General features: G+C 48.3%; 1 protein-coding gene across 3 annotated transcripts in view; it reads right to left on the bottom strand.

Annotated features, from left to right (window-relative positions):
• The window catches only part of NBAS (NBAS subunit of NRZ tethering complex), a 3,456,930-nt gene that overhangs the window by 1,133,967 nt on the left and 2,297,793 nt on the right, over positions 1–25,170 (bottom strand). For all 3 annotated transcript variants that reach the window (XM_069605942.1, XM_069605943.1, XM_069605944.1), the window contains one exon: positions 8,200–8,450. In XM_069605942.1, coding sequence (XP_069462043.1) covers positions 8,200–8,450 — 251 coding nt within the window. The remainder of the gene's footprint in view (positions 1–8,199; positions 8,451–25,170) is intronic.

Here is a 25,170-nt window from a genome sequence, read left to right as displayed (position 1 = left end):
CAGGATGTCCTGGGTTTAAGAGATGAACCCCCTCCAGAACGGTTGGACCTGGGCGTGGAGAGGATCTTCTAGCCATCGAGGAGGAGAGTGTCAAAGCTTGTGACAGAGCTGGCCGTGAACCAAGTCTCAGTGAGACCGAGGACATTGAGATCAAGTTCCTCCAGGAGATGGCAAATGTCAGAGGAGTGTTTGATGGCAGAGCGAGAGTTGAACATGGCAATATGGAGAAGGTTGCCATCCTTGAGACTTCCGGGGAGGGTTACAAATTAGAGGTACGCCCTGCGGAGGTGTAGAAGCCGCCCGAGGATATCAACAGTAAAACAGACACAAGTGACCACAGTTCAAGATGTTTTATTGAACTGCAAATCGGTTTGAAAAATGCCCATCTAATCATAAATCTAAAGATGGGTGCAAGCTACGACCATCAAATAATAAAAACGCAGTCCTAGTGGTGTCTTGTCAAAATAAAAGGGCCTATACTAATAAACCTATTGCCTATCCTTAGCTCTAAATACAAATAGCATGGGAAACAATGTTATGCAAAAGAAAAGTGTTCAAGAAATGAGTTGTCAATATATTCAAGCCGTTGGCTTCCCTTCACCATGTTTTAAGCATGGGACACGGCGGCACACTCAAGCTTAGCACAGTCTCTGGCTTCTCCAGCACGAGGGTACAGTTCAAAACTTCAACATCATGGCCTTCAGTGCCAAAGTCTCTCTACCATTTAAAGTCTCTTCTTTCAGAGGGCCTGATGCAACAAACAAATAATACAGTTCCTTTCCTTTTCAGGATTCTCCCATGCACAATCTTTCTTAGGTGATTTGCTATTCACCTTGGATCCCCCTTCGCCGGGCTCAGATCCGTTTTAACACAACATCTTCAATTAGTCTCAATCTGCCGGGCTCGGACCAACTTTATATGCTTTGCCATCAACTGTCTTTACTGTATCAACATCAAAGACTTTCGATTGTGCACAGGATTTTGCTTGGCCCATTGCAGGAGCACTTCGATTCACAATCCTTTGCCACTCTTTCAATTTTGTCAACTCTCAGCTGGATACCTTACAGAGACCTTAGATTGAGCATGCATGCAGTGTCGGACCACTCTGTCAAAGGCTGCTTTGTTGTTGGAGCCAAAGACAGTACCACAGGAGCTGGCGATTCCCCCGCCTTGATTTTTCGACGGGGGAGGGTCCCTTGTACCCCCAACACCCAATGCAGGATTCCTCAGCCTGGTTTCCTGGTTTTACGCTTTCTATTCTCGGTTTCTATAACGGTTCCTTGTCGAAAAGGTCACGGGAACTTCCCTCCTTACGATCATCTTCTGTTCGCAGTCTTTCTCCTCTTATTAAACTGTCATCTTGGAACTGCTGTTTCCTTGTGTGCTTTGCCTCGCTCAGTGTGCTCTCGTGCTCCGCCTTTTATCCGTGTGGGGAAGTGTAATGAAGTCTGGTGTGCGTGATTTGTCAGTAATTGCCTGACCCTGCCTGACCATAGTATTGGGACATGTTGAGTTCACGGCTCGGGTGTGAGTCTGTTTTCTCCCAGTTGGGTTGTCCGTGTAAAAGTGTTAGTGCAGGAAAAAGGGGGGGTGGGTTAGTTTCTAAATATCCCATTGGGTAGGATGTGATAAAGGTGTTACAGGGACATGTCATTTACACGGCTCGGATGTTAGTCCATTTTCTCTCATTGCGGGCTGTCCGTGAGAAAGTGTTTGTGTTGTGAAAGGGGTGGAGGTTGAGTTCCTAAGAACCTACCTGGTAGGCTGGGGTAAAGGTGTTACAGGGAAGGGGATACTGTGTCTCACCATTCAGTGTCCCACTCCCTGCAGTCCCCTCACCCAGGTGATCCTCCTGCACTGGTCCAACCCCAGAACTGGATCCAAAAGCATCCTGGCCACCTGGATGAGAGATCTCTGCGACTAGCGGGTGAGACACCATCTGGTTTCACACACTAGCTTTGAGGTTTCCCTCAAACCTCTTCCTGGCTTTAATTACATATATTTTGTTTTTACTTCTACTGAATTCCCCAGTCACTGCAACCCTGTTTCTGATGTTTTGCCATTAGTAGCCCTTATGATTACCAGGGGGGTGGGGGCACGTGGCCTGAGCCCATGTAGTGAGCTGTGAAAACACGGATCTCCCTTCGAAATCCTTCATCAATCCTGTTGTTTGGCAGTAGCTGATAATTCTAACCGCAAGCAGGGGGCACCATCCTGCAGGGGAAACCAGCACCCTGCTGAGAGGCGTTGTCCCAATTGTAATCGGATTGATTGGGCCGGAGAACAAGCGCCAGAAACCCTGGCCCCATCAGAGTAAAGATGGCGGCCGGAGCCGCGTTGCAGTGAGGAGGAGGAGGAGGGAAGGAGGTGCTGGCCCGCAGAACAATATCATTGGAGTGGCCAGGGTGCTGAGTGAACTACTGGTGGGCCCGCAGCTTTGGGCTGCATGGGACCTGGGCCGGCTTGCTCGCAGTGAGTGCATACTCCGGACTGAAGCACTTGCTGTTCACACATCTGCATACGTTCCTACCTGCGGGGCTGGCAGAGCTGCTGAGTGGGCATTTACAGATTTTGGGTGGGCCTTGCCCCTCAGGCCCTACCCTGTCTACGCCTCTGAGACTGGCACACACAGATCCCTGACCATAGAGAAGGTGAGCGGACCCGTGCAGTGTGGCAGACGGGGTGACTGCCCGTTAACGAGGATCGGATTGGGACCTGAAGAGGAGCCCGGGTGTACTGACTGACACCCGGTGCCTGTGAAGTGGGACTGCCTGCTTTCCTTTGAAGTATCTGCCACACCGAAGCAGGCGTAGCAGAGACATGAAAACTATTATTGTGATACGGACCTGGGATTTGAGCTCTCCCCTTGTGTGATTTACTTTGCTTGAATTGCTCTCAGGGTGCTACAGTTGGAGGCAACCTAACTATGGCCCACACTGGGACATATATTAAGCACTTGCTGCTGCACTACGGCCCTGCCTGAATGGGGATCTGACCCTTCCCCCTGTGTATCTACACTGCTCAATCTGCTTGCTGGTGGCTAGTGTTGGCACCAGTCCGATTGCGCCCCTCACAAGACCCATTTCAAGTACTGCAAGAATTGAATGTTAATTGGAGACCTGCCGACTGGAGGTCTGGCTGACATTGTGCCCTCCTTGTGCTGGGTTGTCAGGGGTTGAGAGAGTGCACTATGGGGCAGTGTGACGCCTGCTGTGCAGTTGGTGTGCTGCACAGATTCTGAGTACCTTCTCTACGTGAAGGACACGTGGGATACGAGAAGACCTAGGAAGATCTGTTGCTCTCTGATGCGAAGACTGGCCCTACGGGAAGCACAGGTACTGGGTGCTTGGTGTGAAGCGAGTGCTGTTACTACAGGACGGTGGGTATTAACAGGCAGGTGTCTGCGCCCTGGACTGGACACACAGTGAGGACCCCCACTGATGAAAGTGTGTGCAGGTGCAGTGAGGGGGCTTGCACACAGGTGTGTAGAAAGGTTGGGGTTACAAGGTATACCTGGAGCCCAAAAGAGTGTCTGCTGGGAGCATACCCGAGCAATAGCAAACATAAACATGTCATTAAGTTTATGGACATGGTGTGCATTCTTGCTAATCGGTGTATCGTCATGGCCTGGAAATTAACTGGGGGCCTGCGGCATTTACGCTGGTACAGGGACTTTGAGACTTTGGCTGAGGCGGAGTCCAGAGTGTGGGTTAGATCAGCGCACAACCTTGAAGCTACCACTGGAGTACCCTATGAGTCTTGGAGGCTACTGATTGGGGGCACGTTTCACCCCTCTGGTGACAAGCCACCGTGAATATCACATCACTCTGTAAAAAGCTGCATTGATATCCTGACTCCCTGAGCTCTGCGCCCTGTCTAGTACCTCCTATGCCCCTAGGCTAAGCATAACGATGAATACCATGACCCCAACATTAAGAAAGACTGGCCATTGAAGGTCCCCGCACACCTGGCCTGAGCATAGAACCAAAATGTTAAATACCTAGTTTATATGCATGGAGAATCTTGTTGTTTTTTGTTAAATATGTTTAACTATTTCTTGTGATTACAGTTAGCCTTGAATGTACACCTATTACGCTTGAAATAATGCACAAAGGTCAATGCCGCAAATGTATGTTTATAAATGCTAATAAAAAGAATTTAAAAACAAAATAATTACCAGTCACGGGTGCTTTTTTAAGCAGAGTATTTTGATCCCAGGGTAATTGTATCACACTGAAAGGGTGTTCAAGCGTAGGCTGGAGGTAGTTGTAATTTAATACCGGTAGTAATTTTTATTGCTTTAGTAGCCCATTGTACTTCTGTGGTACGCAAGAAGGTGCTAAGGTATTTTCTTTTTAAGTCCATCCCCCTGCCATTTTGTTTTTTGGTCTTTCCTTGTCTATGTGGACTATGAGGCATTGCCAACATGGCTGCTTGTGCTGATGTAGGTACATCCTGAGCCCATAAATGGACCCTGTGTTTTAATTTACAACTGAGTAAACTGGTTTAAAGTCCCCCAGAAATTCAAGTCTACCTCCTGTATGGGAGTGGCCATGTGTTTGGCGTTTTGTCTGGCAAGTCCTGACTGGCTGTATAGCTAAATCTTTGTGCACTGCCCTGAGTGAATACGTTTCACAGGGCAAGGCCCTGTGCATTCTTCCGATGCATTCCTGAACTCACCTGAAGGCTGCTGTGGGAATGGGCTGGTGCAGAGGGTCATGGTGAAGTCATGCTGGATGTGCCCTGCACCTTTGTCCTTGCTTCCCTGCTGGGATGCCCCTTTAAGTCTTCCAGTCTGCCTTGCTGATTGGACTAGCCATCCTTGCTCGACACTTCCTCGTCTGCAGCTGCTGTGCCCCATTAACATCCTTCGCAGTCAAACGCCAGAAAGTCAGAGGTCTCTCCTAGTTAAGTGATTCCGGCCTAGAAACTAGGTACTCCATCTGAGCTCCATCATGGGATGTCTTGCATCGCATCCAGCCATTTTCTTCCCAATGGGACAATTGTCTTGCTCGTTGTCTGTACACTCCCGCTCTACTGGGCTGACCTGTGAGCCTTGCTGGTTTCTACAGAGTGCTTCTCATGCTACTGCTGTGTTCTTCCTCATATGGATTGTCTGTTCTACTGCCTTCTTTGTCATTTATGTCTCCTCATGAACTAGGCCAGGTTGTGGGTCAATCTAGATGTCCTAACCACCACTAGCCTAACATAATCCAAAAAAGAAAATCACCTCTGCACCCAGTGATCCTGGGTCATCTAAGGATCTTAAACCTCATCCCATGGTTGGTTCTCTTCTTCTGGATGCCCTAAGACTGAGAACATATGGCGTTCGAGAGACCCCTATCCCACTGGAGTTTGTCATACTAAAGTGTGGGCTTCAGAAACTAGCTCTCCCTGGACTTCTAGCTCTTGAATCGTGGGCTGTAACTCATCTTCGGGGCTCCCTCTGGCTATCATCCTGGCTGGTAATCCTTCCTGCTGCACCAGTGGGGTAAACCAGGAATATATAAAACATTTCCACATTACTGCAGCAGGCCTTTTGGGTTTGTCTGATTGATTGAATGGGAGCAACCTTAGGAAACTTTACTGGATCCTGAACAGTGACTTTAACAGGTTCCCCGTGGGGCCTGGATCTTTCTGAACAGAAATTATAATTGTAGCGATTGCTGGTAAGTTTATATACGTTTTTGTATTAAAATTCACTGCAGTTCACTCTTTGTGTCTTAAAGTGCCTATCCCTGTTTCTTTCCTTCTTTGTAGGAACCATTGTTCATAATGTCAGTACTCCCCAGTTAGGATAGTGCTCTATAATGTATTGCCTAGAGAAAGGCAGAATAAATGTTTAACCCATTACTGTGGTTTTGTTATGTGCATGCTTTGTTGGCACATTTTCTATGTGCCCATTTAACAGTGTTTGACCTCAGCGCAATACTAAATAAATGTATATATTTTTACAATGTATTATTTATGGTGTCATTTATTGTGCGAGTGTCTGGGCCTAACTTTGCTTTTCTACCAGCCTATCCTGGAGAATTAAGTCTTTCTGCTCTACCTGTTGTGACGAATCTGGCGATGTCGTCACTACTTTCACAAGGAATCCCTCTCCTCGTGGCCAGGGTGGTGCGGCCACAGTCCAGTAGACCTCCTGGGGGTGGCAATACGCGGGAGGACCATATGAAGAGGGAATTCGCCTATGCCCTCTGGAACGATATTCCAGAGAAAACATGCTATCCCACTTAAACATCCGAATTTGGCACCAGGACCCAAACTCCCCAATCCTCCTTATCCTATTGTCATGTTGAAAAAGACCATCCTTCTATGACAAACATGAAAGTTCCTAAATATTCCCCTCTGACTCAAAGTACTGGGATGAGGAAGAAGGCCAGAACAATGAAGAAAACCTGGCGGAACCAAGGTATGCACGCTAGTAGTTGTACCAATTCTATTGGTGCCTGGACATTCAAAACCACTGAGCGTAGAGTCTAATTCCTCTTGACGTGGGTCGAGGAACCCGAGAGCTGCATGCAGAACCGGAAAATCCGAAAGGCTCAGGGAGACGGCGTCCCCACGACAGGCACTTCCTAAAGGGTCTCTGCTGTGCAACGGTCCAGGCGGAAGGAAGGACGGAGCCTTCCCACAGATCGAGTTGACTGGGAAATGGTAGAAACGCTACTTGAGTACAGAGCAAAGCCACAGAGCCGACTGTGGATGAGAGCCCCAACCGGCAGACTTGTAGTTTTCTGGTCTGGAAAGGTGCTGGTATACGTTATTACAGGCACTTTATTTCCAGACCGGAAAACTTGTAATGAGCCTGTAAGGCTTGCATCACTACGTTGACGTTCCTGTAGACGCTAATGTTTAATGAGGGATGTTTACTATTTTTCAAGGGAACAAGCACTGTCTGGGAACTAGGGCTGCGAGGCATAGTAAACATTGCGAAAAGCCATAATATTATATCTCATGTGCCCAGTGAGGAACACTAGTTCAGTTTTCGTATCGATGAGTGAAACACATTCCCAGTGGCCAGTAATGAGGATTTCTCAGTGCTGAGTCGCCAAGTTTGGTTTTGTAATTCCCCTTGGCTATCGAGTAGCATAAATGATGTTCTACAGGATATCATTAAAACGTTATCAGCTGGCTTGCAGGAAATGTCAAAAGGCAAGGGAGAGTGTGATGGAAGTACAAATTGATAAAAGAGCTCAAAAGTACAAGTGGAGGTAGAGTTTTCGCTGGACCAATGTATTCCTGAAGTATCAATTTGTACTGTGTCCCAGAAAGGTGCCGGCAATAGCATTACCTGTAGTGCCAGAATTTGGGATGGCTGGGTCTATGGTAAGTGCTGGTTAATACATGGAAAATGTGGAGCACCTCAGCAGCTAGAGTGAAGTACCCAGACCATGGGTCATAAGTGGAGGTCCCCAGAGGTGGTGCGCGGGGCACTTTTTCCATTTTTAAAAGACATTCTGATTCCATCTTAGGTATATTGCTGCAGTGCAAAACTCACCAAGGTAGAAAACACACACACATAGTGACAGTATCACGTTTTGTACAATTAATTACGTGTTCGTATTACTCGGCTGAAGGAATATGAATTCATCAACAATGTTAGGGTGAAAGGCAGACATGGCCCTGCTCAATCTCAAGCCTGAGTCTAGCAAGCCGAAGTATATACCTGGAGCGAGCCCTTAAATCATGGACCCGTAACTGGTTAATGTTGCAGGGGCCTTGCATAGCGACATCTCGGATTCAATGACTTGTGCTCTACTGTATTGGATCCAAAGTGTGGAATTTATTCGGCGGGGATACTAAGAAAGTAGAGATTCAGGTGACAAGGTTGCAGTGATCTTTTCTTTCAGTTCATTCATGCAATGGCTGCTTTAACTGGCAAGGTTAAACTACACCATGTACACTGCGCTTTAAAAGGCCCATGCAGACACACATTTAACTGCATTATTTTCTGCATTTCATTTGCCCCTTAAGAGATGATCTTGACGTCTTCATATCGACCTCGAGGCAAAGTTGAGGCCTAAGAAGCTATCGCCGGCGCATGCTGTTGACCGACTGGAGGTGTCCGATATGGTTAAGAGCAGCCGCGGCGATGGTATTAGGCTGCTTAGCGTGACCTTGTCAGTGCTCGCAAAATTGATTCCGGTGTATTTACTTATCAGATTTATTCCAAGCATGAACGCGGCGCTGTACCTGGTGCAATGGCCTTCAGCTTCTTCAGCAGCTTGAGATGAGTGTCGGGTTTGATTGCATGCTTCACAAAGTGCGCGCCGCCGCAGCTCTCGAGGAGGGAGAAGTAGTAGAGCAGCCGCGGCAGGTCCCGGCTCTCGATGCTGGGGTAGACGTACTTGGCCATGTGCTCGTGAAAGGCCAGCGGGTTGCTTTTCAGGGTCTCAAAGAGGCAGAGGAGGCGAGCCCGCTCTTCTATCTCAGCCGTAGATAAGCTGCAGGTAAAAGACAAAGCATTCAAAAGATTACTTCAGCAATAGCATAAGGTAAAGTAGGCTGACTAAACATTTCCTGGTCTGGGGTCCAGTGAGACCACAGTGTCGGGTTCTTCAGCAAATGTTTAAGTGTTCGCCCGGTGATCGTCTGAACTAGAGGGTTAGGGAACTGAGGGCAGAGGAGGAAGGGAAGAGACTCTTCTTTAAACTTCAACAGTGCATACTTTTAATACTTCATGTTCAAGTAGGATGGCCAACATGGTTTCACAGAACATTTTAGATGCAGTGGTTCATCAGAAGCAGGTTGTGTTGTGCGCGGGTTCAGGTGGCATCATCCGCACCACCCTTTTCCCCGCCCCATCCACTTGCATGTTAACTTTAGTTGCAAAAGTGTTTTTATTAACACAAGCCCCTCACAAATATAACATCAATATAGGAGTGTTATGCATCATGGAAATGACCAGTTGGATTTCTCTCCAAAGCATGTTTTGGGATTGCCGAGGCCCTATGCAACAAACGACATTAAGACCCACTCATATGGATCTTTTGAGACATTATCAGAATTGACATCATGGAAAATAACATTACAAAGATTGTCATTATTTGATACTCTAGATCATAATTGGTAGTGACAGTAATAGAAGTTTCCATGTATAAGCCAAGAGACAACTCCATGTATGCTATGCAATATGTGAATGCTCATCACTGTAAGAACTCTAAAGTTCAGTAAACCATTAAAGAGGAGGTTTTATTATCAAAAGCTGTACACTAAATCACTTCTAGGGAGAGATGGCAGATCAGGCAATGTGGGTTTAAGTGATTTGCTCAGGATCACAAACATTGCTTAAGTGGTGAAACCAGGAACAGGGTCCAGTCTGCGATTGAAGTACTTGACCACATATATTCACAACTATAGTTCTTATAAGTATGTGTTAGGGGTTGGGATTCAAGAGATGAAATAATAATTAGTTGTACCGCATTGCCCTGAAAAGTAAAAATAAAATCTCATAAGAAACTGAACAGACTAACATGTTGAGTAAAACGAGGGAGTACAGCTTTCTTTTTGCCATCCTGAATGCAAGAATACAGAAGCCTCCAAAGGTATGCAAGCCTAAACAAATCTCCTTTGGGTTTTCAAACTGTGTTAATTCTCATTTGGGATTTACAACTGCAGTAAAAAAAAAAGATGCAGAGCTGCTTGGGGGATGCTGCTTCAGTCACTATTCCACACAGCATGCAGCATTGTGCTTTCCTCCAAGTTATCCCCCACCATTCACACCTGTTAAGGGACACAAGCTCTTCAGCAGGCACCCTTGTGCTGGCCCATGAACCCGTGTATCCCTCTTTGCTGACGCAAAGCACCTCAGAGGCAGCACTTCCCTTTGCTGTCCAATGCCTACCCTGCTAAACTGGGAAGACATCTGACATCTAATACTACTTCAGATGAACAATGCAGGACTTTTACCCGTCCCATACAGGCTATCAGTGTGACGAGGGACAGAGCACATTGCAATGGGATAATCGGGCAAAATACGGGACAGTTGCCAGCCTGTATTCACCTTCGAGTTGGTTGCCACTTTTGATTGAAGCAAAAGTCAGACTTGAAGCACATCCCATATTTTTAGAAGCCCCACCCTGTCGCATGCCACTTTTAGAGATTTGAAAACTGTAGCGCAATAGCAAAAGGAGAGAAAAATAACACATGCGCAGTTGTTTTTTATATATCTATATTCGTTTTTTAAAAAGCAATCTGCATTATTAAAATTAAAAAAAATGATGAAAGGGTGGAGATAACATTTCACTAAATGACATAGCATACATTTTATGACTTGAAACGTTGAGAAGCAGACCTGCCTCTGGCATAACTCATGGACCCATATGCATGCAAGTTCACATCCGACCCACCCTCCCTGGAAAAAGAAGAGTTGGACCACACAATTTGCAAGTGTTGGCAACAAAAGGCTGTAGGATTTTATTGTCACGGATATGGTTATGAAAACAATAACAATAATCACATATCTATCTGATATCATACTTTTGGGCACCGGGTCCAGAGGTAATCAATCCCCTCTGGCCCATGCCACCTTTCTTGTCCCACGACTTGTTGTGGTCACCGTACAGTGCCCTGTTGCTCTCTTCCTTTGTTCTTCTCCCTTCTTTTCTAGGGTGGGACTGTTTTGTGGAAAAGGAGGAAAAGTGGAGGACACTGAGTTAACAGTGAACCTCCTGACTGTTGGGGTCCCCGTTCAGGGTCGACAAACAGTTTGTGTTTCTGTTGAGCTGTGCAGCTCTTTTTATAAGACACAGGGCAAGACCTGGGTCTTTGAAGTGTGTCTGTGGAGGCTGAAACCCAGCCCCCAGGCCGGCAGTAGCCGATTGTCTGGCCGCCCAGGAAGGGGGTTAAGAACCTGTGGCAGAGATCTTGCAGCAGGGTTCACTTAAATCACTGCAGCAGGCATATTAACCCACCAAGCCAATGTACCAAAAGAAAGTTGCATGCAAAAAAAGGTGCGAGTGATTCTTTAACCATTTTTTAAAGCGCACACCAATAATAGAATGATCTGTTTCCATTTTTAAAAGACGTTACCATTATTGCCCAACTTAATTATAGGAGCAAGGAAGTTTAAAATCTGGTTTAGGCCCATCCAACATTAAGCTGTCTCTTCCCAATCGCTACCAACTTGAAGAGGCATAGTATATTCATACAATCTTGGAAGGCAACATTTTCCACCTGAATCGTATTCCTTTACAGATGAGATAAGTGGCTGAGTCAGGAACACTGATGCAGCACTGACTTTTCCCTGACCCTACTTGCCTTTACAGAAAGTGGCCTGTTGGTAAATCTTCTCTTGTTGTTGCACTTTTTAAGCATATCATACAGCAATATTATTAACATGTTGGCCCTGTTACACAATCCTAACCTTTAATTTTCCCAATGGAAATGCAGATCTACCAGTAGCAAAAGGAGAGAAAAATAACAGGCTTGAAGGTTGATGTGGGCCTGGAGGCTATGAATGGTGGAGAGACTCAGACATGGAATTGGTTAGCTTGATCAGACTATAGAATACATTCCAACAATCCTTTAAGCATTGATAAGAAGCCTCACACATGCCTGAAACCTCCCATCCAGCCAACAGCAGCTTTAATTCTAGGACATGTACTTTAGTTTTCCCAAATATGTGTACCCCAAATCCTTAAATGCAAATTGACATTGGCTAAATAGCCAACACTGACCACATGCCAGCCTCTTTCTCACCACTACATCCCTAATCCATATGGACGATGTCAAGCAAAGATGTATATTCCCTTACATCCTGACCCGGTCCCAGCCCTACTCCTCCTTCTATGCCGGGTCCTCTCTTCTTTCACCCCCATCTCACACCCTGAGTTCCTCAGACCTCTAGCACAAAGCCGACCCTCAGTTTCCCCCTGAGACCCTTGCCCCCTACCCTTCTTAAGAACATCCTAACGGCATGTTCAGGCAGCATTGCACAGTCCATTATTAACCAGCCCCTCTCCTCTGGTATCTTCCCCGAAGCCCTCAAAACTTCTTACGTCGAACCTCTCCTCAAAAAACCTTTCTTCGATCCTCTCCTTTCCTCCAGTTAACGCTCCATCTCCAACAAACGCTTCATTGACAAACTCTTGGACCGCACCATGTACAAATGGCTCTACCTCTTCACAGAAACTATCAATCTCCGTGAGCCAGCCCAAATGGGCTTCAGACCCCTCTGAGGAACCGAGTCCTCATTTGTGTCGGTTTGGGATGACTTAAAAAGAACAGCAGACTTGGAAGGATGCGTTGCACTCATCCTCCTCGACCCGTCGCCTTCAACACCATTGACCATACCATAACTTGCAGACGGCTCCACTCTTTAGGGACCAAATACTCAGCTCTAACAAGGATCTCCTCCTTCCGTTCGAACAGTTTGCAAATTACGCTCCTCCCCACTTTCACCTCCTGCTCTCGCCCTGTTCCAAAAGGGGTCCCACAGTGAGCCTCCCTGTCTCCCCTCTACTTCAATATCTACCTTTTCCCACTCCCTGCACTCATCCGGTCTCATAACCTTCTCTGCTATAACTATGTGCATGACACCCAGATCATTCTCAACATCCCTAAGACGTCAGCCTCCCCCCGCCCTCACCTCTCCACCTTCCTCTCTGAAATCGACCACTAGGGATGACGGCCAACCACCTCCTCCTCAACCCATGAAAAACGGAGATCCTAATATGCAGCAAATCCTCACTCCTTCCCCAACCAATGCCTTGGGCACACTCCCTAAAATCCGCTCCTGCAATATCTACTTCTGTAAAAGATCTCGGATGCACGCTGGACTCAAATTTATCACTCTCCCACCATATCAACTGTGTGTCCAGAACCTGCCTATTCCACCTACGCATCCTCAGGTGAAACTTCCCGTACCTCTCCTACCCACACAGAGTCTCTACAATCCTTGCCATCATCCTCTCCCACAGACAATGCAAACTCCTTTTACTTAGGCGGTCCAGCATAAACCTCAAGATGCTCCAAGGAATCCAAAACTCTCCTTGCCCTCTCACCAAGAGAACATATTGGCCCCGCAATCAGAGTACTACACTGGCTCCCTATCGGCCAACAGACTACCTTCAAAGCCATGGGCAACACTCACTGCGCCTTCCATAACACCAGATCTGCTCTTCTGCTAGTTATCCCCCATTACAACTCCACCATATTGAGAGGATCACCTTTACCCATCCAAGCCCCCTTGATCTGGAACTCCTTTCACTCTACATCCTCGTCACTGGCAACTATCTCTCTTTTAGGAAGCCTCTCAAAACCTCGCTATTCACCATGGCAATCTTAAACCCTCTCTCCTACCCCTATTTCATTCATCACTGCATTGTTCACATGCATCTATCTTACCCACATCAAAACACCAAAAAGTAACGTGTACATACACATAAACACACAACAGCCCACCTGCCCCGCCCTTTCCCTCAGCCTGGTGCGCACACACATACCGTATATAGTCCTGTCAGTTTGAGGGTAGGTGGTATTGTATTTAGAAAATGTATGAGGATAGCCTGCCCAGGGCATGAAATAAGTACTGGGTTCTCCAGTCTATTGCACCCGGCCTTGACCACACACTGAGAGTATCCATTCTGTTAGCCTGTGTACTTTTCAAAAGATTTATGGGGATTGCTTATATGCACTGAGAAGAAATTTGGAATTGGATTCATAAGCTCCAGGAGGATAGCCTTTCTATTACGCTTAGATTATTATTAGGCCAGCATGTTCTATTCCACCTAGAGATAACGCAGCCTTTTACAGATGGCATTAGTACCAAATGACTTCACATGCAAGGCTCTGTCTGAGCTTCAAGGTAAGTATACACGCACCTCTTCACTGAACTTCGGCCACAGGCATGGCAACCCACCCGCATGCAAGAATGCATCGATGACTACGTCAACAATTCAGTCTTGCTGGACATAACCATCATCCTGGGCTTAAACACAGTTCACAACACCTATTTCACAGGGCCGACCCACAACAACATTCAGTCTTGCTGGTCACTTAACAAGTCTTTGCTGCTATCTCACATATTCCCCCCACTTAGCACCCATCCATGTGCCTGAATTCACAGGTAGCTTTTTGGAGCCCAGCCAGCACTCTTAACTACTTATCCTTTTCATCTTGAACAATGGGCGGCATCTATACATCGATTATCCAAACTACAAACTGGATTCAGAAAAGGCCATGCCACGTCCTTAAATGGTACGATTATGTTTATTTCAAGATCAAGTATGGGGAAAAACGGAGGGGAATATTTATATAGCATGAACAGATCTATCCAATGCCTTTGATAGTGTCGATTGTAAGATGCTGTCGGCTAAATTACATAAGTGGGGTCTGCCGGTGGGGGGGGGCCTCTTGAAAGTGTTAATGGGACTGTAAACTAACTCTGCTATTAAAGTCAGACTTATTAAAGAGGGTGACCTCTTGCATCGAATAGACGTACATAAGGGGGTGAGGCAGGGGTGCGTGTTGGCCCCTTGCCTCTTGAACCTATATGTGTCCGATATTGGGGAGCATCTGGACCAGTTAGCCTTCGTGCCTCCAAAAATAGAAGTGACAAAGGTCCAGTGGCTTTCATATGCGGATGCTTTTTTATTATTCAATATTACCAAGATAGCACTTCAAAGGCTTATCAACGGATTTGCGGAATATGCTTTATCAAATGGGTTAAAGATCAATCCGTTTAAGACAAGCATTCTGCAGTTTACGAGAGGTAAAAGACGCCGAAAATTGGTGCGGGATTTGGGAGATTCTAGACTTGGGGCTCTGGCTATAGGCTTTATCTGAGTTTCCATATTTTCGCTGTGCCATCTTGTGTGAAAGTATGGGAAGCTATAGCCCTATCTGTTCAACTCATGAAATTGGATACGTTTGGGAGATTTTCTATAAAGCCTGCGATTCAGTTTTATGAGGGCAAGATAATCCCAAAATTGGTTTATGGTACTGAATGCCTTAGTGAGTCAGTCCTTGGCCACGACCAAACAATTGAAGCACTGGTGTGGAGGAAATGTTTGAAAGTCCCAAATATTATTCCAATGGCGGCTATCCACTATGAGCTAGGTCTAATCTCACTAAGGGCGACAGTGAATTGGAAAAAATTGTCTTTGCTCAGCAAAATAATAAATACTATTGTTGATTCAATGTATGAACCCTTAAGACAACAATTGATAAACTCCACGTCGGGTACACAAACTGATTTGCTGGGTCTGTTGGTAAATGACTGTGATAAGATTTTGTGGGAACTTGCACTGGATAGAGAAATATTGTTGGGGAATCCAGTTAAAGTAAAAAAAAGGCTCTCTCTGACAGAGATTGGGTGGAGACTGCAAAGAGATTTCATGATTATCCCTAACAAAGGAACACAAGAAAAAGAACTATTGTGTATATTCTATTCCAATCCCTAATAAATACCTCAGTAACCTGCTCCTCAAACTAAGATGGAAGCTGTTGCTATCTAAGGAAGTACTCTTGAGGCATGGTCTAATACAGATTGATGATTCTGTTTGGAGATTCTGTGGTACTTTCGGGAAAATTGCCTCATTTTTGAAGTTCTTAAATTTGGTTAAAGATATAGCTTGTACTGTCAGCATGTTTTATGAGTGGTAGGAATGTTTATTTTAATATTATGAATTAATATTTTTTTAGATGTATTTAACAAATGATGTGGTCTTTTTTACTGTGCAAAATGTTAAGGTTTGAATAAACTAAACGAAATTAAAAAAAATATATAATAACAACGTATCCTGGGCAAATACACACACGCATTCTAGCCTTCACACAATTTCCCACACCTTGGACTTCAATCCCACGAAGGCGTTCCCACCGCAAGCATGTTGAGTCATATTAATGTGATTAAGGTACTATACAAATGACTACTACTACTACATACCCCTGCCTTATGTGTTTCTTTGCATTCTTCCACTATGAGTATCTATAGGTAACAGAATGTAAAGAAAAAAGAATATCTGGGTTTGTAGACTGCTAGCATGTGACACATTGGACAACTTGATTTGTCGGTTTTATTTGCAAGTCAAGGTGCAGTGCACAATTACAATTATATTTGTGTGCTCCGAAGTATCTTGTATGCACGCAGCAGCCAATAAAACACCAATACAATACATACATAGTGTGTGTGGCACGTTGATTTATTTATTGGATTTTATTCGTGAAACTGCATCTGTAAGAATAGCTATGGTGTGCCCAGACATCTAAGCCAGGCGCCTAAGTATGCCACAGGTCATGTGTGAGTGGTGTATCCTGTGCTGAGTTTTTTCCTGCATTCTGTTCATTTATCATTGCAGAGCTGTGACATAACGCAAAAGGGAAGGCAAGCCTGGATGCCCTATTCACATGCCACACTGAGGTGTCTGAAGTCTGCTGTCAGTTGAGTAAGAAACCAAAGGGTGTCTCACCTGCTAGTCCTCAGGGACTTGTCATCCAGTTGGCCAGTTCCTGGGGGTGCACCAGTGCGGGTGGATCACCTGGGTGTGAGGGTGAGGCAACTGACGATGAGACATGGTATTCTGCCCCATTTATAGGATTTTCTCTGAAGTCCCAACTCCCCCCACCCCTTTATTTTCACAAACACTGACTCAAGGAAGAGAGTTGCTCAGAGTAAGGAACAGGTTACTTACCTGTAACTGTTGTTCTCCAGCATGGGTCTGGCAAGGATTCACATAATCATGAATATTCCCAGTCGTCAGGCTGGGAATCCTTGGTAAAGAAAAAATCAGTATCAGTTTTGTTTCTGATCGGTCTTTCTTAGTAGCAACCAATCACTGGTCTCTGGGTCATACTGCCCCCAGCCAATGACTGCCCTCTCCCTCAGCCCCGCCCCTGGCAGCCATCCTCAGATTTGGTAGCACGTAAAGTGGCAGTATGACCAAGTAAAGAGCCGCAGAGGGGTAGGAGGGAGGGTTTGCATGTGAATCCATACCAGACCCATGCTGGAGAACAACAATTACAGGTAAGTAACTTGTTCCTTCTCCAGCATGGGCTCTGGCATGGATTCACATGCTCATGAATATAAGAATACATAGCAGTACACACATGCACAACCACGGGAGGTGGCAAGGCTCAACATTAAGCATTACATAAACTCAACATTAAGCAACTCTTACATCCTCACCAGGCCCACCTTCAGGCGAACAGATTGCGCAGCACTGCTTGGCCGACTCTGGACTCCTCCCTGGAATCCCGGTCGACGCAGTAGAATCTCGTGAAGGTGTGTGTCGACCTCCACGTAGCAGCCCTGCAGATGTTCAGCAGGGGCACACCAGACAGGAACGCTGTGGTAGCAGTGATCGCTCTGGTAGAATGGGCTCTCGGACGGCCGGGCAACGGTCGGTTTGCCAACCGATGACAGTGCATGATGCAGCCGGAGAGCCATCTGGAAATGGAAGCCTTTGAGAGAGCCTTCCCTTGGTTCACAGGTCCAAAGTTCGCAAACAGCTGTGATGTCTGAAAACTCTTTGTTCGGTCTCGTAGAACTTCAGCGCTCTAGCTACATCCAGCGAGTGCAAAGTCCTCTCGGCTGGCGACGAAGGCGACGGGAAGAAAACTGGTAACACCAAGGGCTCGTTGAGATGGAAGTCCGACGGCACCTTGGGCATGAAAGAGGGGTGCGTCCTCAGCACCACACTCGTCTCGTGAAAAGTAAAGTATGGAGGCTTGCAGGATAGGGCCTGAATCTCTCCCACGTGTCGTGCGGAGGTGATGGCCACAAGGAACGCTGTCTTCCACAACAGGAACTTCAACTTCAGGAGCCGAATGCAAAGGCTCAAATGATGGGCCCATGAGCCTGGTCAGCACCACGTTGAGCTCCCACGCCGGGGCTGGAGCCTTCACCGGCGGGAACGATCGGAACAGTCCTTTCATAAACTTCTTCACCAGGAGATGAGACCACAGGGATGACCGTCCTGCAGTTGTGGTGTATCGGGAAATCGCTGCCAGATGTATCTTGATGGAAGCATAAGCTAGTCCAGCTTTGGCCAGCGACAGTAAGTACGGTAGCACTTGAGGGGCCGTAATCCGTAGAGGGTTAATCTTCTGTGCACGGCACCAGACAGAGAACCTCTTCCACTTGTGTCAGTAGCACTTGAGAGTTGAGGACGCCCTGGCCTTTGCAATAACCTCTCTGCAGTCCGCCGGGATATCGTACCCTCCAGACTCTAGTGCTGCAGGAGCCAGGCCTGCAAGTTCAGCGACTCCGGGCCGTGATGAAGGATGGCGCCTCCTTCTCTGGAGAGAAGATCTGCGTCCGTCGACAGTTTGACTGGTGGGGACGCTGACAAGTCCAGAAGGTCCGGGAAGCAGATCTGCCTCGGCCACGCCGGTGCGACGAGGATCATCCTGCACCGGACCTCTTCAGCTGGTTGACGCGTCGCAGTAGCAATGGCAATGGAAGGAACGCATACAGGAACAGGCCGTCCCAGGGGAACGAGAAAGCATCGTCCATGTTCCTCGGCTGGGGAAACCTGCTGGCGAACCTCCGGCACTTGGAGTTCGTCGCCGTCGTGAACAGGTCGATCTGGGGTTTGCCCCATCGTTGAAAGAGTAGATCCACTTGATCTACTGGCACGAGCGCAGCTCCCTGCTGAGCGAGTCAGCGATTATGTTGTTTGTCCCTGCCAGATGAAAGGGTACCAGAAACATCCCCTGGGCAACGGCCCAGTGCCACAGATCCTGGGCTTCCTTGGACAGGGCTGGGGATCTTGTTCCGCCCTGCTTCCGGATGTAGAACATTGTGGTGGTGTTGTCGGTGAAGATCCTCACCACCTTGCCCTTGAGGGACGGGAGAAACGACCTGAGGGCCCAGAACACCGCTCAGAGCTCCAGTATGCTGATGTGGAGCATCCTCTCCTCCAGGAGCCAGAGGCCTCTCGCGTGAAGATCTCCGGTGTGCGCTCCCCAACCCTCCAGGGAGGCATCCGTCGTCACCATCACCTGGTGTGCTGGGGTCTGAAAGTCCGTGCCCGCCGCGAGATGTGCGCGGGTGCCCCACCACCGAATCGCTTGGCGGAATACCTCATTGAGCGTGATCTTGTCCTCGAAGCTGCCTGTCGCTTGCATCCAATGGGTGTCGAGGAACTCCTGCAGGGGGCGCATCCGAAGCCTACACAGACGCACCAGGTAGATGCATGAGGACATCATCCCAAGAAGGGACTTGATGGACCTCACCCTGGCCACGTCCGTGGCCAGCAGATGCTGCACCTTGCCCAGTCCTTTCCTCCGACGGCGAGGCCAATCGCGCTACTGTATCGAGCCTGGCTCCCAGAAACAGTGCGACCTGCGACGGAGCCAGGTGGGATTTGGCGAAGTTGATGGGGAATCCCCGATCCGTGAGCAGCGGGGAAGTCTTCGCTGTGTGTTCGACGGCGAGCTCCCTTGTCCTTGCTCGGATGAGCCAATCGTCCAGGTAGGGGTAGACATGGATCCCCTGCAGGAGTAGCCGCACAGCCACTGGCGCTAGGCACTTGGTGAATACCCTGGGTGCTGACTTCAATCCGAATGGGAGGGCCTTGAACTGGAAGTGCCGTCCCTGGACCACAAACCTGAGAAACGTTCGGTGTCCTTTTAGTATGGGGATGTGAAAGTACGCATCCTCCAAATCCAACGATGATAGGAAGTCGCCTTCCTCCAGCTGGCCCAGCCCGTGCTGGAGGGTGACCATCCAGAACTTCTTTGCCTTGATGTATCTGTTTAGTCGACGCAGGTCCAGGATGGGACACCATCTTCCTGTCTTTTTTCTGACGAGGAAGTATCTTGAGTATACTCCGGAGCCCCTGAGCCTCTTTGGGACGAGCTCGATGGCTCCTTTCTTGAGCATCGCCCTTACCTCTAACAGCAGTTGAGGGACGTGGTTTTCCTTCTTGGCCACAGGAGGAATTCGGGGGCACTCCTTTAGAAATTCCAGAGTGTGCCCGTGGGCAAGGGCATCCAGCACCCAACGGTCGGTGGAGATGGACTCCCACATGCTGACAAACTTCGTCAGCCGGTCTCCCACTGGGGTGCTTCGGTGGGGGCCCGACGCAACAGCCGGTACAGTCTTGCTAGGAAGCAGCCTTACCGCCTTGGCCTCCCTGGCGACAACGGCGAGATCCACCTGACTTGCCTCGCCCCCTGTAAGCTTATTGCGACGAGGAGCGGGCCGCCTGACGGTACGTCGAGGAGCCGCCGCCGAAGCCTTTGGAGGCACCTTGCTTGCCTCCGAAGTTCCGAAAGGGCAGCCGCCGTTGCTGCAGAACTCCCAAGGCCTGAGCCGTCTACGTGTCGGCCTTGATGGCCTGAAGGGACTCATCCGCTGTCTTCCCAAACAGATTGTTCCCTTCGAAGGGCATGTCCAAAACATTGGCTTGTACGTCTTGTACGGCAGAAATCCGTCGCCTTGAGCCACCCCCACCGTCGAAGGCAAACGCGGTTGCCCAACTGGAAGAAACCGGTGTCGGCAATGTCCGTGGCCACCGTTATGTCGTGGTCCGATGCCACCTCACCCTCCTGTAGGATCGCCAGGGCCTCTGCCCTCTTGTCGTCTGGGAGGAAGTCCAACACGGGGGCGATCTTGTACCATAACTCCCTGTCGTAGCGGGCCACAATCGCTAGGGCGTTGGCCACCTTAATCGTCGTTGCCGCAGATGAGATGACTCGTCGTCCCATGGCATCCAGTTTCTTTCCCTCGCTGTCCGGCGGGGAAGTTGAAGCCGATGCACCCCCCCCGCTTTCTTCTTGGCCGCTGCCGAGACGACCAAATCCGGGGTCGGTTGTGCCCTAAGGCACAAAGGGGCGCCGTCGGGGACCCGGTACTTCTTCTCGTACCGGTCCCTCTTGGCAGGCGTCGTGGACGGGTTCTTCAGGAGAGCAAGTCCCTCGTCCCAGATGTCATCCAGCAACCGCACCGCGAGGACCGTCTTCCTCTTAGCCTCGCGCCGTAGGTAGAGGAAGCCTTCCTTCTTTTCTTCGGGGCAGAGCTGGAAAAGCTTGGACGCCCTGGCAATCATGGCGTGAAAGGAGCCAATCTCGTCGGGCGGGGATGCCCGAGGAATCGGCGACAGGAGGTCAGTCCCGTCGTCAGCACTGTTGTCATCCGTCCCCGTCGTGGCCGTATCTGTTCCAATGTCATCCCTCGGGACCAGGGTAAGGAGACAAAGGCTGAGAGGGCCATGAGGGCTGAAAGGGTGGGGCTGGATGAATCCTCCTCCTCTTTTTTGGAGGGCTCCCCAACGGACCCGGTTCGGTTGGATCGTCCGTCGGGGTAGGGGCGATCTCGTCCTCATCTCCGTGATTAAGGCTTGGACAGCCATCAAAATGGCCGCCGAGTTGTCCTGTGGCTCGGGCTGCAACGGTTGCTCCTCCTCCACAGGAGCCTCATCGTCGCCACCCTCGTTCCCGTCGTCCCCCTCGTCGGGATCCCTCCAGTCCCTCCTCGACTTCGACCAGCTCCTCCTCAGAGGCTGTGTCCGTGTCCATAACGGCCATCGGCCCCCCCCTCTTTTTCCACCGGGGTCTTCACAGGGGTCTTCTCGATGGGCTTAAAAGAGGATTCTCTCCGCGGAGGCAGGGAAACTCTGGGCCCCAGGGTTGCCTCCACTGGGGTAGCCTCCACAGGCTTCACCAGGGCCGCAGCGACTCCCTCAATAGAGGCCTTGGCCGGTTGAATCAAGGCCTTCACCACCTTGGGCACGCTTGAGGCCTTCTCCTTAGGGGGAGGGTCACTGCCTCGCTCCCCTTCGGCCGGTTCCTTCGAGATCGACCGGGGCCTCTCCAGAAGCTTAGCCGGGTTCTCGGATTTTCTCTTCCCTGAGCTAGAGCGTTGGCTCGAAGGTTGATGGCGTCGGTAAAGGTGCGCCCTGCCTGGCAGCCGAGGAGCCTGACCGTTCGGTGCTCCCGGTGCCCGCGTACTCGCTGTGCTTTGCCTTCTGTTGGGCCCCCGTCGCCGGGGCGCCCTCACAGGACTTAGAAGACCGCTCTGACTACTACTTCTTCTCACCTGCTGGGCTCTTGCCTTCCAGCCAGTTGGCGAGACGGGTCTGACGATCCCTCATAGTCCGATCCGACATGTTCATGCAAAACGCACAGTCCTTCTCCACGTGCGTTTTGTCTTCGTGAAGACAGTAGAGGCACCTCGAGTGCTCGTCCTCCTTGAACACATTCTGTAATCCGCATCCAGGACAGTTCCTAAACAGCTTGGATACGGGTGTCGAGCTTCCTTTCTCCTGGCCCATGTCCGCGGGGTAGGCCTCAGAAACTTCTGGAATCCGCCAAGAAGCGTAACTCGATGAAAATGTCACCCTTGAGGGGCGTAGAAAATCCCGAAACGGGTCCCCGTTTATCGGAAGTAGAAACAGTGGAGCGTGAGGCTCGATTGACTGAAAAAATGAGATTAAACTCTTTGAAAAATCGCGAAACGCAGTAAAAGCTCGAGAGCTATAGCACGAGGACTCCCAACACTTGAACGTGCGGTAAAAATCTGAGGATGGCTGCCAGGGGCGGGGCTTAGGGAGAGGGCAGTCATTGGCTGGGGGCAGTATGACCCAGAGACCAGTGATTGGTTACTACTAAGAAAGACAGATCAGAAACGAAACTGATACTGATTTTTTCTTTACCGAGGATTCCCAGCCTGATGACAGGGAATATTCATGAGCATATGAATCCATGCCAGACCTCATGCTGGAGAACCACACTAACTCTCACATCGTACTGGACATGTCCTGTTAATCGGGTCAGGCAAAGCAGGCACTTTACACTAAGTGCCTACACCTGATACCAGTTAGCTCTCCTCACACGAATAAAAGGACACATCCTAAAAACACACACTGAGCAAGGCGGAACACGAAATACGAGCAGTACTTGTGGGACGAGGGCACACCTACTGGAGCAGAGCAACGGACCAAGGGAAGAGAGCAGCGGGCCGAAAACACCAAGCGTTCCCTACTGGAGGTCGTTGCCTCCGATAAACTGCAAAAGACACGTGGAAAAGGCCACACCCCACAAGTGAAGTATGCATTGTGTTCCAAGGACGCCAGCGACCCTCCCGGGTGAATGGCAGAATTGTGCAGGCAAGGCCAAGCCTGTGGTACTAAGCTTGACTCGTGAATTGAAAATAGCAAAACAAGAAAGAATCACACAGCCGATGAATTGGCAAGCGACCCGAGAGACCGGTGTGTTAAACCAAATGAAGTAGAAACATATCACAAGTGAAGGCTGCGCGCATGTGGATGAGACGCAAGGAAAGGAAGACTGGTGAATGAACCTTTAAGTAAAAACCAGCTCTGAGATCAGCGATAATAATTAACAGAGTGGTCCAGCAAAAGGAAGTAGCCCATTCAAAAGTCTCTGTGAAAGATATATTGTTTGAAGTTATAAAGCAACCAGACAGCAAAAGCGATAAGTGATAGAAAACATTAACTTTTAGTCGAAGTGGTCCTGCGGCGGTCTGGTAAAAGAACCACACACATTTGAAAGTCTTTGACATCCGAAAGGAGTCCAAGCCCAATTGAGGGAGACCCGAAGTACAATAAGTTAGGGAAAGAGAGCCCCCTGGCAAATTAGTGTCTTGCTGTGACGTGAGAGGTCTGAGCCCGACCGAAAAGGATCTACATGAACTGTGTGCTGCAAGTTCTGACCCAGACAGAGGGGGACCTACGTGAACTGTGTGCTGTGAGATCTGAACCTGGCAGAGGGGGACTTTTGTGAACTTTATGTTGGAATACATTTTGTAAGTCAAGAAAGAGACTTTAAGCTGGAAGGCCAGGCGGGCCTCAAGCCATGGTTTGGAACTACTTAAGAGGGTATGAAACAAAGCCAGATCGTGCCATCCTGCCTACGAGGACAGCCTTACTCCGTGAGGTTTAACATGAGGAGGAGAGCTGGCTCAACTACTGTTATTCTGTTTAACACAAATGTTTCCTTTGCATACATTTACACCTTTTTGAACAAGACAAGGGATTGGGCAAGCATTAGGTTTTGTTAGGGCAGAATAGTAGTTTCTCCAACCCTAACCTTTTCAATAAAGGTTTTACAAATTGTAACCATTGTGTCAGTGTCATACTTGTGATACCATGCCTTCCCTACAGTTGGGTTGTATTAATTCACTGTTCATTAATTGAAACATTAATTGAAACAGGCACCTAGCATTTTTTTTTGCATAGGTCTAAATAAATTACAACAAAAAAAGCATGTTTTTGTGTGCTTTCAAACAAGCAAGCAGCTTTGTAAATTTCTACATGTATAGAGTTGATATTTTCTCACACAAATAAACCAAATAGCCGGTGAGACCCCTTGTTTGGACTTGGCCTTGTGGCCCATCACAATTAAAGACCCAACATTAGCACATGAAGTGTTGGAATTTTGCACAGGAAGAGATCACTTTCCCCCATTAGCCATTTCCCATGAATTGCTGCCTAATAGTCAGTTGTTATATGACAATAGAGATGCAAATCGGCTCAAAGGGCCATTGCAGAATTTAAATGTATTCAGAACCTGGCAGGAAGTCCATTCATGACAGTCTTCAAACTCAGGCTGTCTTCCCACGGAAACACCAAATCCAGATTTCATATCTGTCAACCAGAGAATTGGACACAGCTCTAATAAAAATACGATCATTTCAAACCAAATCGAGGCTGGTATCAACCCTTTCTACAGAGCCGTCAAACAAATGATTGACTTTAAGGTGCACAGAGGAGAAGAAGGAAGAGGTTCAGGAAAGGGAACGGAGCCCACAAAACAGTGGATAAAGGTGGGGGAAAGACTTTAAGTGCCTTATCTGCATGTAAACGCATGTCTATGTTCCTGTACACTCCAGTGGTGGCATGGCGCCAGATTTTCCCAGATCCGGCAAAGAATGTCTCAGCAGAGGCGGAAAAATCCATTTGCACCTTTCAATTGGTTGAGTGTTTTTGGACAGCATTACATTTATTTATTTTATTTATTTTTGCAATTATAGCAGCACACAAAACCCTCAGGCATCTGGGTGCTAGTTATAGTAACTGCAAAGTTCGATTCTATCAGCGTGAGACGATGCATTGGGTTTAAACATGTGGTTGATCTTAAAAAGCATAAATGACAAAATAGAGTAGATGCAGTCTGGAAACGCCACGTCTCATGGTACGGGGGAGGGGGGCTACATCAGATATACAGATCCGCATAAGGACAAAATAGAGTAGGTGA

This window comes from Ambystoma mexicanum, chromosome 4p, assembly GCF_040938575.1.
Source record: "Ambystoma mexicanum isolate Mex_15411 chromosome 4p, UKY_AmexF1_1, whole genome shotgun sequence".
Taxonomy (NCBI): domain Eukaryota; kingdom Metazoa; phylum Chordata; class Amphibia; order Caudata; family Ambystomatidae; genus Ambystoma; species Ambystoma mexicanum.
This window is presented reverse-complemented; position numbering and strand designations above follow the sequence as displayed.